Source organism: Cordyceps militaris (genome assembly GCF_000225605.1).
Source record: "Cordyceps militaris CM01 unplaced genomic scaffold CCM_S00003, whole genome shotgun sequence".
Lineage (NCBI taxonomy): Eukaryota > Fungi > Ascomycota > Sordariomycetes > Hypocreales > Cordycipitaceae > Cordyceps > Cordyceps militaris.
Genome location: NW_006271971.1, coordinates 1,043,930 through 1,059,019, shown reverse-complemented (window position 1 = coordinate 1,059,019; position 15,090 = coordinate 1,043,930). Strand labels below are relative to the sequence as shown.

Below are 15,090 nucleotides of genomic sequence, written 5' to 3'. Positions count from 1 at the left end.
AAACGGTGCATGGGCAACGCATTAAAAAACACTGGTTTTTCCGGCTAAACTGCTGCATATTTCTGAAACAGTGGTGGCTAGAAGATATATGAATGTAATTCTCATTTGCATTCGCCGATGCTGTCTGTATTGGCGACACACACATGTATGTCTATGGTAACTATTCGTGTTACTTTTTGAATTTCATCATTATTAGCTTGAATTGAAGGAGCTAAGCCGTGGTAAGTGTGACCCAGGCTAATAAACTAATAGTTAGAAGTATTTTATTATTAGTGTGTGAATGGGCACCGTAAAAAGTACCTACATACCTACGGGCCCTGATCATGAGAAGAGATAGTGGGGCGGCCTAGTACTATCGATAACAGAGAAGAGAAAAAAGTTACCAAAGCTTGCTTGCCCTTGGTCTTCGCGATTCTGTACCAGAACAAATATCATTTTCTCGAGAACGAAATGGGTCCAGGACGTCGCATGAAGAGAAAGCAGGGTGCACCAGAGCCCCTGTCTGAAGAACACTTTGCGCGCTTGAAAAGAAAAGCCGGCATTCCTGTTGACGAGGATGAGCTCGCTGCCAAAACCACAACGCCAAAAAGACGCCGGACTGCCAAGAAGGCTGCGAATGCCACGAAGATCAAGAAGCCTCTAATCGAACCCAATATTAGAGGTGATTCTCCGGTACAGGAGGATCTCGATGATATATTTGCGCACGACGCGGATGAAAGATTCGGTGATGGCTTCATCGGCTCCGGAGACTCTGTCGTTGACTCTGACGAGGAGATTACCAAGAAGAGAGAGCGATTCGTATTTTCTGACGATGAAGACGACAGTGACAAAGATGAGGCTTTGACTGCCGCAAACATTGAGGGACTTTCGAATAAGCTCGATCTGCAATTGGAGAGAGAGCGCGCCGAGGCAGATGCCGAAGTTCAGGAATCGGCGCTGCAGACAAATTTGGATGGTGACAGGCCAAAGGTTCTGGGCTCCTTGGAAGAAGAGGAGGATGAGCCAGGAAAGTCAAATTCACTTCTTGCTCCCGATCTCCAACTCCTCCGCCAGAGAATTACGGATATTATAAGAATTCTTGGAGACTTCGCGAAGCTAGCAGAGGAAGGGCGCTCTCGCGCTGACTACACCTCTCAGCTCCTGGACGATATATGCGCTTACTACAACTATTCTCCATTCCTTGCCGAAAAGCTTTACAATCTTTTCACCCCCAGGGAAGCCTTTGCCTTCTTCGAGGCTAACGAGGCTCCGAGACCAATAGTTATCAGAACAAACACCCTACGCACTCATCGCAGAGACCTAGCACAAGCTTTGATCAACCGAGGTGTGACTTTGGAGCCGGTTGGGAAGTGGAGCAAGGTCGGATTGCAGGTTTTTGAATCGTCGATTCCTTTAGGTGCAACACCTGAGTACCTGGCGGGTCACTACATCCTCCAGGCCGCCTCATCTTTCCTTCCTGTCATGGCACTTTCACCTCAGCCGTAAGTTTTATGCCATTATCCGTACCAATGATATTTTCTAACGACGTTGAAGCGGTGAACGAGTCCTCGATGTGAGATTGACTTAGTACTCGGACCTTGTTGGTCGTACTGACCTGTTCCTAGATGGCTGCGGCCCCTGGTGGTAAAACAACGCACTGTGCCGCCATGATGAAGGTACGGTGACGCTTACTATGTGTTCTATCCAGATGTCGCTAACGAGTCACAGAACACCGGTGTCATTGTGGCCAATGATCCCAATAAGGCTCGTGCAAAGGGTTTGATTGGTAATATTCATCGCTTGGGTGCTAAAAATGTCATTGTCTGTTCATATGATGCCAGAGAATTCCCTCGTGTCATGGGAGGCTTTGATAGGGTCCTTCTGGATGCCCCGTGCTCTGGCACGGGCGTGATTGCCAAAGACCCGTCTGTTAAGACAAACAAAACGGAGCGCGATTTCATGACTCTACCTCATACCCAGAAGCAGCTTTTGCTGTCGGCTATTGATTCAGTCAACCACGCAGGCACTGGCGGTTACGTCGTTTATTCAACTTGCAGTGTCACGGTGGAGGAGAAGTAAGCAACCAGTCGGGGAGGCCATTGCGATAACTCCGCTAACAGATCGGCAGCGAACAGGTTGTGGCTTATGCTCTTTCTCGGAGACCTAACATTAGGCTTGTCGATACTGGGTTGCCGTTCGGTAAGGAGGGCTTCACAAGTTATATGGGCAAGACGTTCGACCCAAGCTTGAAGCTGACTCGCCGTTACTATCCTCATACTTACAATGTTGATGGCTTCTATGTTGCCAAGTTCAAGAAAATTGGACCTACGCCGGCCAACGCGTCTAGGAACAAGGCCGATGCTGGGGAGCCTATACTCCCCGTGGACAAGACTCCTGTTGTTGAGTCTGACCTTACAAACAGTGGTCGCGGAGCTTCAGGCGACGAGTTTGGTGGCTTTGATGAAGATGAGGACAGGGAATACATGGAGCGAGCAAAGAGGAGCGCGATGCGGCGCCGAGGCATCGACCCTCGCTCCCTGGATCGCCCTCGGGGAGAAAGGGAAAGGGCCAGGGCTGCGTAAACCTTTCGACCGTTTCCATCACCGTTGGGGTTTCTGTTGCTTGGGCTCCATAATTATGTTTTGTATGCACTACTTATTTAACCATTTCGCACCTGTCACTGTGTGGCTTGTCTCGCTTGGCCTGTTTCACCATTCCCGTAGGCTTGTTATTTGTTTGTACATGCTGCGAAATACTGTATGGGGTCGATGTTATTTATCAGTCGCCCAAACCTACCTCTGGCAACCGACGCTCACGCGCCGTCGCAACACTGTCACGGGTTGCTGCTTCCAGGTACTCGTTGTGTTCCATGTCATTTTATCCCACAGCTGGCCAGCTACATCACTAGTCATGGCGAAATCGTAACAACACAAAAACGGATCGCAATTTTGGTCTCGATGGGATGGGGTGGCGAGTTGTGGACGAGCACTACCCTGTAATGTGTATTTTGTTGCTCGGGTGGGTTTCCATCCAAACCCAGCCATGTATACTGGATGTGCTTGAGTACTCTTGGGGTTTCTGGTAACTGCGTGTGGTTGCAAATACCATTACTGGGGTTGTCGTTGTGTTGTTTTGGCCAGCAGCGGCACTCCTCGCAGGCAGCCAATCGAACGGGAGGGAGTTAACCAAAGACTAGCACAACCAACGTGAAAACAAGGCCACCATCGCATGGAAGACACCGTAATTTGAAAGTAGACTAATTAATTATTATCCGCCATCCATTGCTTGACCCATGCCTCAATTCGGTCCACGTTCGTCTCCATCTCATCAGAGGTGTTACTGGTGAGCTCGATGACAATCTCCTCGTCGTAGGCATCCCTCGCCTCCTGCAAGAGTACCTCCATAATCTCCGAATCCAGATTTTCCTGAAGCTTAGCCTCGGCATAATTTCTACGTAAATAAGTCAGAGAGCCCGCGCACAAGCATCGTATATAGTCCAACATACCTTGCCTTGAGTCGATCGTAGAGAGTGGTAGAGTCTACCCGAAGCACAACGACGAGATCAATCCAACTCCTCGGGAACAAGTCGCAAGCATGCCAGTCTATCAAACAGCCGCCCTGCTTCGCCTCGTCCTCGATTGCGTCCAGTAGCTAGTCGAATATAAGCATACACCGGGCACATCACCTGCCATAAACAACGCTCACCTTATCCTCGTCGACAATCCAGCTCTGATAGTCATCATCCCAACCATCATGGCAGTCCCTATCTTTGACGACTTGATTCACAGAAACATGTCGTAGCCCCAACCTTTCCGCCAGGCTATCGCAATGGGTAGTCTTCCCTACACCGGGGGTGCCTGTTATAATGATGTTCGGAGATTGCCTCATTTTCACCGACAAGAAAGGCCACTCAGCCAACAAACAAGCCAAAAAAAAAGACACAAGAATACGTCCCAAACCGAAGAGAAAAATCGTGGATGTAGTATGTGAAGTCCTGGTGAAACCTGTTGCGCCTTAGAAAAATGTTGACCTCGCACATAGATTTTTCCCAGCCCCACCCCAAAATCGCAAGTAGGTTGGGGCAATTTCCATCCAGCCAACTGCAACATTAAACTACACGCAGATTGCCATATTGGTATGCGACAAAAGATTACTGGCCGTGAGATTCATCCCTACATCATCCCTACTTTTATCTAGCCATTCTAGGGGCGAAATTCGAGTCCCAACATCAACACCAATGGTACATGCGAAACCAACTGTCATCAGCACATCGCATCGACATGCCGCGGCCACCCCAAAAGAAATACATAGTCGTATTCATTGCTCCGCCCCGGTATCCAGCTCATCAACCTCGGCTATGCTCGCAGGGCGATTGAACTCGTCACCTTCACCGTACTCCAGCTTCTCCTGCTGGGCAATGGCTTGTGCGGACACAATCTCAGCAAGGCGCTTCAAGCGCGGTGTTTGTAGCCCTAAAAATAATATGTCAGCTTACATACGTATCACCAGCCCCGCCCGTATCTACTTACAGGAAGGCGTATAAGTTTCCAAGGCAGTAATGGCACGGGGTTCCGCAATTTCGTATGGCCCGCTGTCGTCCATGTCGACGGCCTGGAGGAGGAGGACATCACTCTTCTCAGTAACGCGAGAAGCAACGGCCTTCATGATCTCGCCATTGATGGGCTGCTCGTAGTCAGCAACCAAATACTGATTCAGCAACTTCTGAATCTGATTTGGCGATAGCCTATTGATTGGTCAGTATTCCGTAGCTGCCAACCCGGTAAGGGGGCGGGCCACTTACATCCAACAAATATCTTGAATGATTTCAATGTCATTCAACGTTGCCTTCTTCAACTGCAATAACTTGGTAGCTTGCTGTGTGACATGTTAGAACAGGAACACACAGCGTCATAGCGATCAAATCCGCTTACCATTAAATGCTCCAGCTGCAAAGTGCCCTCCGGCATATCATGGCTCTTGCACCACTCTTCGATGCGAGTGATATTGTAGTTGATCTGCAAACCACGCTTCCAGGACAGGAAGTTTCGCCTCATCAGCAAGTCATTGAACGCGGTGACACCGACGAGACGCAAAAGTTCCGTGACGGTCTGCGTAATGATGGAATCCTCCAGATAGTAGGCCTTCATGGCGCGAAAGACGCTATTGAGCAGGCTCAGGAGATTATCCATGCTATATGCGGGCTGAGAGTTTGATTGCAGCAGTTTTCCCAGGAAACGATTACTCTCGCTTGTGATGAAGCCGGGCAGAGACTGCGATTCAATGATCGCAGGAATGATCATCTTATGAAGCTTCTTCTTGAGGACCTTCATCCAAGTATGATAAATATTGAACTCGAGGCTTTCAAGGTCGTGCTTAACAATCTCCAGGAGGCGATCGTATTCGTAGTTGTCCGTCTTCTGAGTCTCATACCAGTCCTCGGCCAAGAAAACGAAGGACAGCATTTCGTGGACATTTGAAAGCCAGAACGCGCCAGGGCTGATAGCATCGTCGCCGTCATGCTGCATAACTTCTTGCTGGATAGATTGCATAACGTTGGCAAGGAAGCGTTCGGATTCCTTCACAAAGCCATTGTTCCACATCTCGGAGGTAACTAAGTTGATTAAATAGGACGGGAAGAGTACTTCCTTGTCGGATGGCGGTGGGTTGCTGTTTGGCGATGGGATCTTGAGGTTGCGAATCAGGCCCATTGTAACTTCCTCGTTCAAACCATCCTCGTCTGCAAGAAGGGTCTCCAATTCCATCTCGATATTATCAACACCTGGAATAAATGTCGTTCCAGATAGGTTTTGCCTGTGAGCAGTGCTAGTAACGGCCATTGATACCGGGCGAGGGTTGTAAGCTCCGCTGAAGCGATCGACATCACGGGGCTCTGTGCCGGCACTGCGACGCTTCGGTTTCTTGGAAGAAACCAGATTGATGAGGCCAGTTGCCACAGACTGGGCCGGAGCAGTACCATTCGCCAGTTCACCATTGATAGGCACACTTCTCTTTGCGACTTCCAACGCGTCTCGCAGAGACTCTAGCTCTTGCTTCAGGCTAGAGTTGTCTTTATCCCTCTCAGTGCTTACTTGTTTGGCGGACTCCAGCTCCGAATTAGCTATGCGGAGCGACTCACGAAGTTCGCGTTCCTCTTCCTGCATCCGTTTGATGTTGGCGGTGGACTCGTCAAAGGCCTGCTGGAGTTTCTTCATCTCGTCTTCCATGGCCTCGAGGCGAGCCACGGCAATACCAGCCTGATTAGCCTCGGTTTGCAACTCCTTTGTTCGAGCCTCGAGAGCGTTGTGGCGATTCTTCCACGACTTGATCTGTGCCTCATAGCTCTCAACTTGCGAAATAAGGCCCTTGTTCTTCTCTTTCATGGAACCCAACGACTGGGTGAGTTCAACTACCTTGTTTTCGAGCTTGTATGAAATTTGCTTAAGGTCTCGGGCCTCTTCCCTGACTTTCTTGTACTCTCGGCGGGCACACCTGCCCCGCCAGAGATTCTGAACCATGACAACTTTCTTACGGTACTGTCTCCAAGATCGTTTCTGCAGACGAGACCTCCAAGCTCTCTGAATGACGAGAGCAGCATTACCGACGCGGGCTTCCATAATTGCTTTGCGACGGAGAAAGCCCTTGGCCACGGACTCAAACAGAACCACGTCGTTCCTAATGCGCAGGAACGACTTTCGCTGCTTCTGCCCACGCCAAACTCGCTGGATGGTGGTGGCCGCCCTGATCGTACGGAGTTCCCGGGCCTTCCGCCTTGCAATATAGGCCCTAGCAGCCGCTTGAGTGTGGATAACAGCGTCGCGGGCTTCCAAAAATCGGCGTCGGTAGTACTTTGCCTTTAGGTTCTTCTGAATCATCACGGCACATTCGTTCAAACGGTTGGTGCGAAGGCCCTCGAGGAACGCCAGCATACCGGCACGAAAGAAAATCTTGGTCAAGCCCAGCTGGTACTTATCAAGCCCCTTGCCAGTTGAAGTACCAAGGGCCTTCGTCAAGATGGCATTGGCCATCTGACGGATCTCAGCGGTCCATTGGCTGGAGCGAACCAGCATGTAGTAACGCAGAGCAAATTCCTCGAAAGTCCACCGTGTAGGATACCCCGCGCAACTGATTCGGACGGTCTCCAACACACCACAGGCGCGGAGCTGGCTGAGAACCATTGGACCTTCAAACTTCCAAGCTTCTTTGGCTTCATTTGGCTTGATGCATCTGATGTAATGAACATCTGTGTTGTTGATCGTGTTCATGAGCTCGATCAACGAAGATCGGAAGATACCGCCAAGGGTTGGTTTTCGATTGACAGCTACTCCGATTTTGCGCCCACCAGCTGGCTTCACGGCGTTTGAGGAGGCCGAAGCAACGTCTTTCTCACGGACAGCAGAAGCAGCATCTAGAACTTCTCTCAGGAAGGCGTTGCCGGTAGAACGGAGAACGGCCATATGCTCATCTGGGACAGTATCACGGTTCTTTTCGATAAACCCTTCGGATTCGTAGGTGACATCGATAGCGTAATGGCAAACCGTGAATGCGGTCTTGCCGAACCTGGGCTTCTTGAAGAATTGATGTTGCTTGTCGGTACTGAAGTTCTGATACAACTTGCTGACAAAACTCTCGTCGCTACCCATTGGAAGTCTAGACTCTTCATCAAGAAGTGAGAGTACGCCCATCTTGCCTTCGATCAAATCGATGCAGGGCTGATTGTCGGAGAAATCAATGAAGGTCCAATCTATCTGCTCCCTCAAATATTCTTCTTGCTCGAGTTTGAAAACATGTTGGTTGAACTCCTGCTGAAGCTTTTCGTTGGCATAGTTGATACAGAACTGTTCGAAAGAATTTTTTGCGAAATGCTCGAAGCCGTAAATGTCCAGGACACCGATGAAGTTTTTGACACGGTCGAGCACCTCAGGAGTAGCCAAGCTGTGGTTAATGATGTTGACTAGCCAGTCAAATAAACTGGAGTAGATAAACTTGGCCACGGAGTCGCGGACAACGACGGCCTGAGCTTGGGACAAGTTGGAAGTGATTTTCTCGCCTCGCGTGATCAGCTGCTTTTTCACGATCCACTTGGCAAACTCAGTTGCATTGATGCCCAGGATTTTGCAAGCCAGCTCTAGAGACGACTCTGTCGCAGCGAGTACACTGTCATTCCTGGAGGCCGTGATCTTGACATTTCCAAGGTGAAGTAAGCCAGCCAGAAGCCTAAATATATCGGCTTGTTGCTCTAGTGGAACGCCGATGGTCTGCAGACTCTTTTTTGTTGCCTCGAATTCAGCCTTATCGTCAACGCCGTCAATTGTAGGGCAGCCCCCCTGGTTCAAATAGCTGAATTTGTCGATGCTAAGAATATTCAGCTCTTGACGTTCTTGATCCGAGGCACCAGCAACAAGCTGATAGAAGATGTGATAGTTCCTCTCCTTTGACGGCTGAAAGACGAGGCGGGAACGTTCTAAAAGATATGTTCGGATCTTCGCGCCGATAATATTCGTCTTATCATCGAACATGATCTCGATATATTTTCCAAATCGGGAGGAATTGTCGTTTCGAGTTGTCTTGGCGTTACCGAATGCTTCCATAATTGGATTCGTTGCCAGGATTTGCTCCTCAGTTTTACTCATGGCTTCTGTGCCGCGTTTTGAACGGGCACCAGGGTTATCTGGAGCCTCTCGTGTAGCAAAGTAGCGCATGATGTACTTGGCACTGACAGTCTTTCCGGCGCCGGATTCTCCAGATACAACGACTGTTTGATTCTTGTTGTCACGAACCATGTCCCTGGAAAGTATTAGATCTACTCGGAAGCCACGTTCTCGATTTGGCTTACGCGAAGGCCTCCTCGGCGATGGCGAAGAGATGTGGCGCCTGAGTTGCACGGTGGCGACCGGCATAGACCTGCACCATACCAGAAACGTAGAGCGAGTCTACACGAGCGAAGGGATTGGTTGCAATGAGAACGATGCCGCTGTAGGTGTAAATCTCCTTCTGTAGATATCGTAGCCGAATAGCCTGTAACACTATTCGCAAAGCTTAGGTTAGATCGATCATTCAATGACGCGCGTGTCTCCATTCAGGGCCGTACCAGCAGGTTCGTTGAGATGCGAAAGATTTGTCAGGTCGTCACTGGCTTCAAGGATTGTCGGGTTCATCAAAGGAGGCAAGGCTGCGTCCGTGCCTGTTTGCAGTGCCTCGGCCGCAACTTCGATGGTTTTCGTCTGTTCAGATCAGCGTCGGCACCGTACCATAGCCATTGGGTTGACGAACCTCGCCATTTTCCAATTTAAATTCGAGCTTGACCTTTGAGCCGTCCTCGGTCTTGCTCACGAGCTCGGAGGCGACCCAGCCCTCAGCAGCGTCGGGCTGCCAAGCTTTGGTGCCGACATCGTAGGTCGACGCCATCGGAAAAGGAGTCGACGATGGTCGGTCGGTCGGTCGGTCGTCGGTAACTAGACGTGTTGAGGAGAGGTTGACGCCAATACAGAACAGAAGAAGTTTGCAGGTATGATGAGGTGACCATCAGCTGCAGCTCACACTGGACTTGGGAAGCCGCTGTCTGGTAGATTCCGTAGACCACTGGAGGTTGGAATGGAACAGACGAATCAAGGCCAACAGCTTGCCAAGTAGTGCTGAAAGGCAAAAAAACCAATAGTAGAAGAAGCGCTGGAACTAAGCACCCATTTGCGGGCTCACTTCACGATCAAGGGGTTGCTGTGGCGGGAACAAAAGGTTACCTGGTCTGAAAAGGAAGCGATACAAGCAGACAGACATACCGCGGCGGCGGTCACGGAGCACTGGAGCACTGGAGCAAGGGGCGTCACCGTTGGTTACTACCTACCTTAGTACCTACCTCCTACCAGGTACCTACCTAGGTAGGTAGGTACCGGTGCTCAGAGGCCCTGAACCGAGTAGTAGCCCCTGATGCCTCAGCTGGTCCGTGCCTGGTTACTGATTTAGTACCTACCCGGGTACCTGGGCGGTTAAGAGCGCCAGTACCTTAAGGTCCTAACGCGATAGTGTTACAGCCAGCACCAGTGTCTGTTAGTGCTCCAGCGTACCAATCTCCCACAGCACAGCGACGGTGCTCCACCCTGTGCTGGGACTGGGAAGTGTGACTGCCTGGGCGCAATCGAAAAAAGGGGCTCATGGTGTCTACGTTCGTCGGGCCCCTATTAACTAGAACCTCCAAGGTACGGATCTGTATCTGTCTACGCTTTGAATGCTTCATTAACTAAATAGGCCGGTGTGCTTGCACAAAATTGCTCACTGAGCTATGACCCAAGTCCCTCCCCTCGTCCTCTGTAACAACAGTCAGTCAACCGTGGCAACAAAACCCCCCCCCCCCCCCCACTGATTTTTTTAAAAGGTCACCGAAATTAGGGGAGTAACAAGCTAAGAATAGCGAGCACGGGCTTGAAAACAAGGGTCAGTCCCAGAAAGCAATGAACAGAGCTAGATGATGGACGTACTGAATGACAAAAGTTCATGAATAATATTCCCTAGTTGATACTTTCTAGTTGAGAGCCCCAGTACACCAAGAAACTCCTTGGTTTGCTTTGCCGAGATGGGCTGTATAAAAAACTCCTACGGTATAGCAAGTCGTGAAAGTTGAGTTCAAACATGCCACTGAGTATATGTCTTAACTTTTGCCTGCGCGTTATATTTGGCCTCGTTAATAGAGAACCCGCGTCATGATACAAGCTATCCCAGAATCAGTATACTCTAGCTTGTGAAATTGCAGGCTGCCGCTGGTACTCACAACTGAGGGCTTCAAGGCTTTCCGTAATGTCCTTGATTTGCTCGTATTGAACGTTACTGATATCCGCCATCAGATAAGCAACCTGCACGATATAATGATTAGAGTTCGTCCTTAGCATATAAGCACAGAGGCGCTACTCACGTCCCCACGGCTGTCGCTGATTTGCTTATCAACGTTGTGATCTCCGAGGATTTCGTTGACTGATGACAGTGTTAGATATACCTCTAATGTGTTAGTGTGCATATGCTGCGACTTACCTCTACGAAGGACACCTGGAACATTGCGGTGGATATAGATAACCTAACGTTTGATCAGAGATTGCAGAATTGCATTGGGAGCGCTCATATCTTACTCGAGCATGGTTGGGCTCATCGAGAGTAAGCGATCGCAGCTGGGCTTCAGGCATGTTTACACTGCCAAGCGTGATACCCTGGTTGATGTAACGGACAAGGGCATCGGCGACTATACGAACATTAGCCGTACATTCTTCCAAGTAAACAACGACAATTTATACCTTCGACCCCGATGGCTCGCTGGGCCTCTTCGGTACTGCCGCCGATATGTGGAGTCAGAATGATGTTATTCAAAGTTCGCAGATCTTCTGCCCAGTGATTGAGATTATTGGTGAAGTAGTCTCCGTTACCAGCAGGTTCGTCAGGGTAGACATCGAGAGCTGCGCCGGCAACCTTTCCTGATCGCATAGCTCTGACCAGTGCCGGAATGTCGACAACGCTGCCGCGACTTGCATTGATCAGATATGAACCATCTTTCATGCATCCTAGCTGACTGTCGGATACCATGCCTCGTGTCTCTGGAAGGTCAGGCACATGGAGCGTTACGAAATCTGCTTCCTCGAGCAGAATTTCTAGCGTTGGAACTTGACGGGCAGTGCCAAGTGCCATAAGAGTAACAACGTCATAGTAAATAACAGTCATACCCATCGCTTCTGCGAGGACAGAAAGCTGTGATCCGATGTGGCCGTAGCCAACAATCCCTGGGGCTTCGTTAGCGATGCAACATCGCAGTAACTAGGTGGCGCAGCTGCATACCCAAAGTTTTACCACGAATCTCCCAGCATTTAGAGCTGACTTTATTCCAGGTTCCACGGTGCATCTCATTAGACCTATCGCCCAGCTGTCGCGCGAGAGAGATGATCTCTCCTATAACAAGTTCTGCAACACTGCGAGAATTCGCAAAGGGAGAATTGAAGACCGCAATGCCATTGCGTGCGGCGAATTCGAGGTCCACTTGATTTGTGCCGATACAAAAGCAGCCAATAACAAGGAGGTTCTTAGCTTCGCGGAGAACGCGTTCCGACAGTTTCGTCTTCGAGCGAATTCCGATGACTTGGATATCACTACCATAGCAATTAACAAAATTATTTCGGAGGGTGAGAACATGGTTGCAGAGCAAGGTGACATACCGAATTTTCTCAATCAGCTGATCCTCGGGCAGCGAGGACTTGACGGTTTCAACTTGATACCCCTGGCCTTTAAGAATATCGCATCCGGCTTGATTGACATTTTCCAACAGTAGAATCTTGACGTCCTGGGTGTTGAACGGCTTGAGCTGTTTCGGAGCACCGCGTTGTGGCAGAGATCTTGCCCAGCTTGGTGGGGGTGACTGAAAGGTTGCGATGGGAGAGACAGAGAGGTTCTGATCCCAGCTGTGAGACACAGATTTTCTCTGCGTTTGGGTGGCTTGGCCCCTTTCGATGTCTAGCGGAGGTGTCATTGTGGCAGCTACTTTGCAATGAGGGTTTTTTCTGATACAAAATTGGAGGCTGAGCCTATTTATGTATGAGTTGCTTCTTGACCCAGTGAAAGAATGATGCATGTGGGGTGGATGCTCCGATACTGACTCCGGATTAACTACCTGGACTTTTGAGTTGACTCAAAGCCCGCTAGCACAACTCTTTTCCTACATCAACACCGACTTTTTGGAAGTCGGGATGTAGGCATAAAAAAAAAATACTGCCAACAGCAAAAGGCTGTAGTATATTTTTGTTTCTTAAAGGGATTTAGAGAGTTCACCTTCCGTATCTGCTACGTATAGCAGCGTATTCCACCTTACGTTAGTAGGGGCGTAATCTGCTACGTTGACGGCAGCGGAGATTAACACTAAGAGATAATAGGTCACGTTATCCACTATATACAGCGGCGTTTAGTTAATAAGATAGCTTCTACTAATAGTAGTATTCTTATTAGCTTCTTTAAAATAGAAGGGACTAGGAATTACTTTAGATATAGGAATTATAATATATATAGGAGGGATGGTTTTTATCTAGGTAGGTAGGGCTAGGGCTAGGGGCCGGCTAAGTTAACTACCTTACTATAGTTTTTCTAGCCCTTATAAATTTATTAAGGTACTAGAAGGACTATAGAGTCTAATTAGCGTATATTAATAAATAAATAAAGCCTACTAGCAGCTCTCTATATCCTGGTAAAGGCCTATACCTACCTACCTAGGTAGTAAGTAGTTATTTATTAAAGCATACTAATTAGGCTCTTTTATTCCTTTCTAGTACCTTTATAGTTTTTTAGGGCTAGAAAGACTATAAGAAAGGATATAAATCCCTACCTAAATAGATAATACTAATAATAATAATAGTATATTATATACTAATTAGGCTATAAAGCCTATTTAATACCTTTATAGTTATTAATTTATAAGAATATAAGAAAAAATAAAAAAATAAAATAAAAAACCTATATTATTACTTATATAATATAACTTATTATAATTCTTAATATCTTTATATATTTTTATTTTAAAAAATATATTTAAAAATATTATTTTTAATAAAAAGTATTTTACTACTTAAGGTATTATTATTATATAATAAAATAATATAATTTAGTTTTTAATATTAATTTTATTATTATTAATATAATAAATTATATATTTATTAATATAAAGTAGAATATATTATTATATTATAGTAAATATAGAAAGTAAACTTTTTAAATTTTTTTTAAAAAATAAAAAATATTATATTTTTTATATTTATATTCCTTTTTTTAAAAAAAATAATATTAATATAGAAAAAAAGTTATACCTAAGTAAATAGTAAGAAAATATAACTTTAATATTTAAAAGTAAAATAATATAAGCTTTCTTTAAAAGGGGAACTTACTATTTAAGTATTTACTATTTATATATTTATAACTCTTTCTATATTAATACTATTTTTTTTTAAAAAAAAGAATATAAATATAAAAAATATTCTTATTATTTTTTATTTTTTAATTTTTTTTAAAAATTATTTTTTATATTTATTATAATATAATAATATATTTTATTTTATATTAATAAAAATATAATCTATTATATTAATAATAATAAAATTAATATTAAAAATTAAATTATATTATCTTATTATATTATAATAATACCTTAAATAATAAAATACTTTCTATTAAAAGTAGTATTTTTAAGTATATTTTTTAAGATAAAAGTATATAAAAATACTAAAAATTATAATAAGTTATATTATATAAATAATAATATAAAAGTTTTTTTTTTTTCTATATCTTTATAGATTAATAACTATAAAGGTACTAAATAGGCTTTATAGCCTAATTAGCATATAATATACTACTACTACTACTACTACTACTTATGTACCTAGGTACCTAGGTAAGGCCAGCAGTCCGGGTGCTATTTCCCTTGCGCCGATTTCAGGCCTGGTACGAAGTGCGGACTTGCCTAGTTAATAAACGGCACCTTGCCGAAGCAGGAAAACGTTGCAGCAAAAAGGCCCCATGTGCATGAGCACCACCCGCCCCGTCTCAACTGATGGTATTGCATCATTTCCTGTTAAAGCCCAGTAATTCAGGTGCTAATGCAGCAAGAACAACGCGGGGCTTATTATTCTGCCTTGTAAAACTACAAGTTTTACTGGAACCGCCATAAATCAGTCAGAGCCGCCGCTTTCCGATGCGACCTACAAACCTGCAGACAATGAAAAGAGACTAGTCCCCTTTCGGAAGCCCCCCTCTGGCGATCGGGAGGTTGTACCTGAGTCTAGGTGCACATCGTCGATGCCCACATTTCGTAGTTATGCCCTGATCGTTTGTGGACTCATGGTAGCGAACGGACGAAGCATATAATTTTCATTAGTTAGTTGTCGACTGGAAGAGATAATGTCAAACTGCCGAGGTTCTTTTCTCGTCGTTCCCACTAGTCAACATAGACAGCCATGTATCCATTGTATGTTGCAATTCCTTTTATTCCCAGAGTTGAGGGTGCCTATATGTGCCCCAAGAAAGAGCCTTCAATCTCGCACATAAAATAGATAGCCGTTCCTACTTCTACAGGGTCTGCAGTCAAGACCCAAAGTTGCTCGC

At 46.4% G+C, this 15,090-nt stretch overlaps 4 protein-coding genes across 4 annotated transcripts; 1 reads left to right on the top strand and 3 right to left on the bottom strand.

The window, feature by feature from the left end:
- Window positions 1–450: 450 nt before the first annotated feature.
- Window positions 451–2,561, top strand: CCM_03941 (tRNA (cytosine-5-)-methyltransferase NCL1; the record flags this gene model as incomplete). The annotated part of the gene is made up of 5 exons (XM_006669089.1): window positions 451–1,481; window positions 1,534–1,552; window positions 1,605–1,655; window positions 1,708–2,054; window positions 2,108–2,561. The coding sequence occupies 5 exons, from the start codon at window positions 451–453 to the stop codon at window positions 2,559–2,561; spliced, it is 1,902 nt and encodes a 633-aa protein (XP_006669152.1).
- A 678-nt stretch (window positions 2,562–3,239) lies between these two features.
- CCM_03940 (POS9-activating factor FAP7) lies at window positions 3,240–3,867 on the bottom strand (the record flags this gene model as incomplete). Its single annotated transcript, XM_006669088.1, has 3 exons — window positions 3,240–3,429; window positions 3,485–3,630; window positions 3,685–3,867. The coding sequence occupies 3 exons, from the start codon at window positions 3,865–3,867 to the stop codon at window positions 3,240–3,242; spliced, it is 519 nt and encodes a 172-aa protein (XP_006669151.1).
- Window positions 3,868–4,296: 429 nt separating this feature from the next.
- On the bottom strand, window positions 4,297–9,384 carry CCM_03939 (class V myosin (Myo4), putative; the record flags this gene model as incomplete). Its single annotated transcript, XM_006669087.1, has 7 exons — window positions 4,297–4,451; window positions 4,509–4,723; window positions 4,781–4,854; window positions 4,911–8,763; window positions 8,813–9,002; window positions 9,068–9,200; window positions 9,250–9,384. The coding sequence occupies 7 exons, from the start codon at window positions 9,382–9,384 to the stop codon at window positions 4,297–4,299; spliced, it is 4,755 nt and encodes a 1,584-aa protein (XP_006669150.1).
- Window positions 9,385–10,694: 1,310 nt separating this feature from the next.
- On the bottom strand, window positions 10,695–12,475 carry CCM_03938 (D-3-phosphoglycerate dehydrogenase 1; the record flags this gene model as incomplete). Its single annotated transcript, XM_006669086.1, has 7 exons — window positions 10,695–10,823; window positions 10,883–10,941; window positions 10,999–11,041; window positions 11,094–11,203; window positions 11,256–11,735; window positions 11,791–12,098; window positions 12,165–12,475. The coding sequence occupies 7 exons, from the start codon at window positions 12,473–12,475 to the stop codon at window positions 10,695–10,697; spliced, it is 1,440 nt and encodes a 479-aa protein (XP_006669149.1).
- Window positions 12,476–15,090: the final 2,615 nt, after the last annotated feature.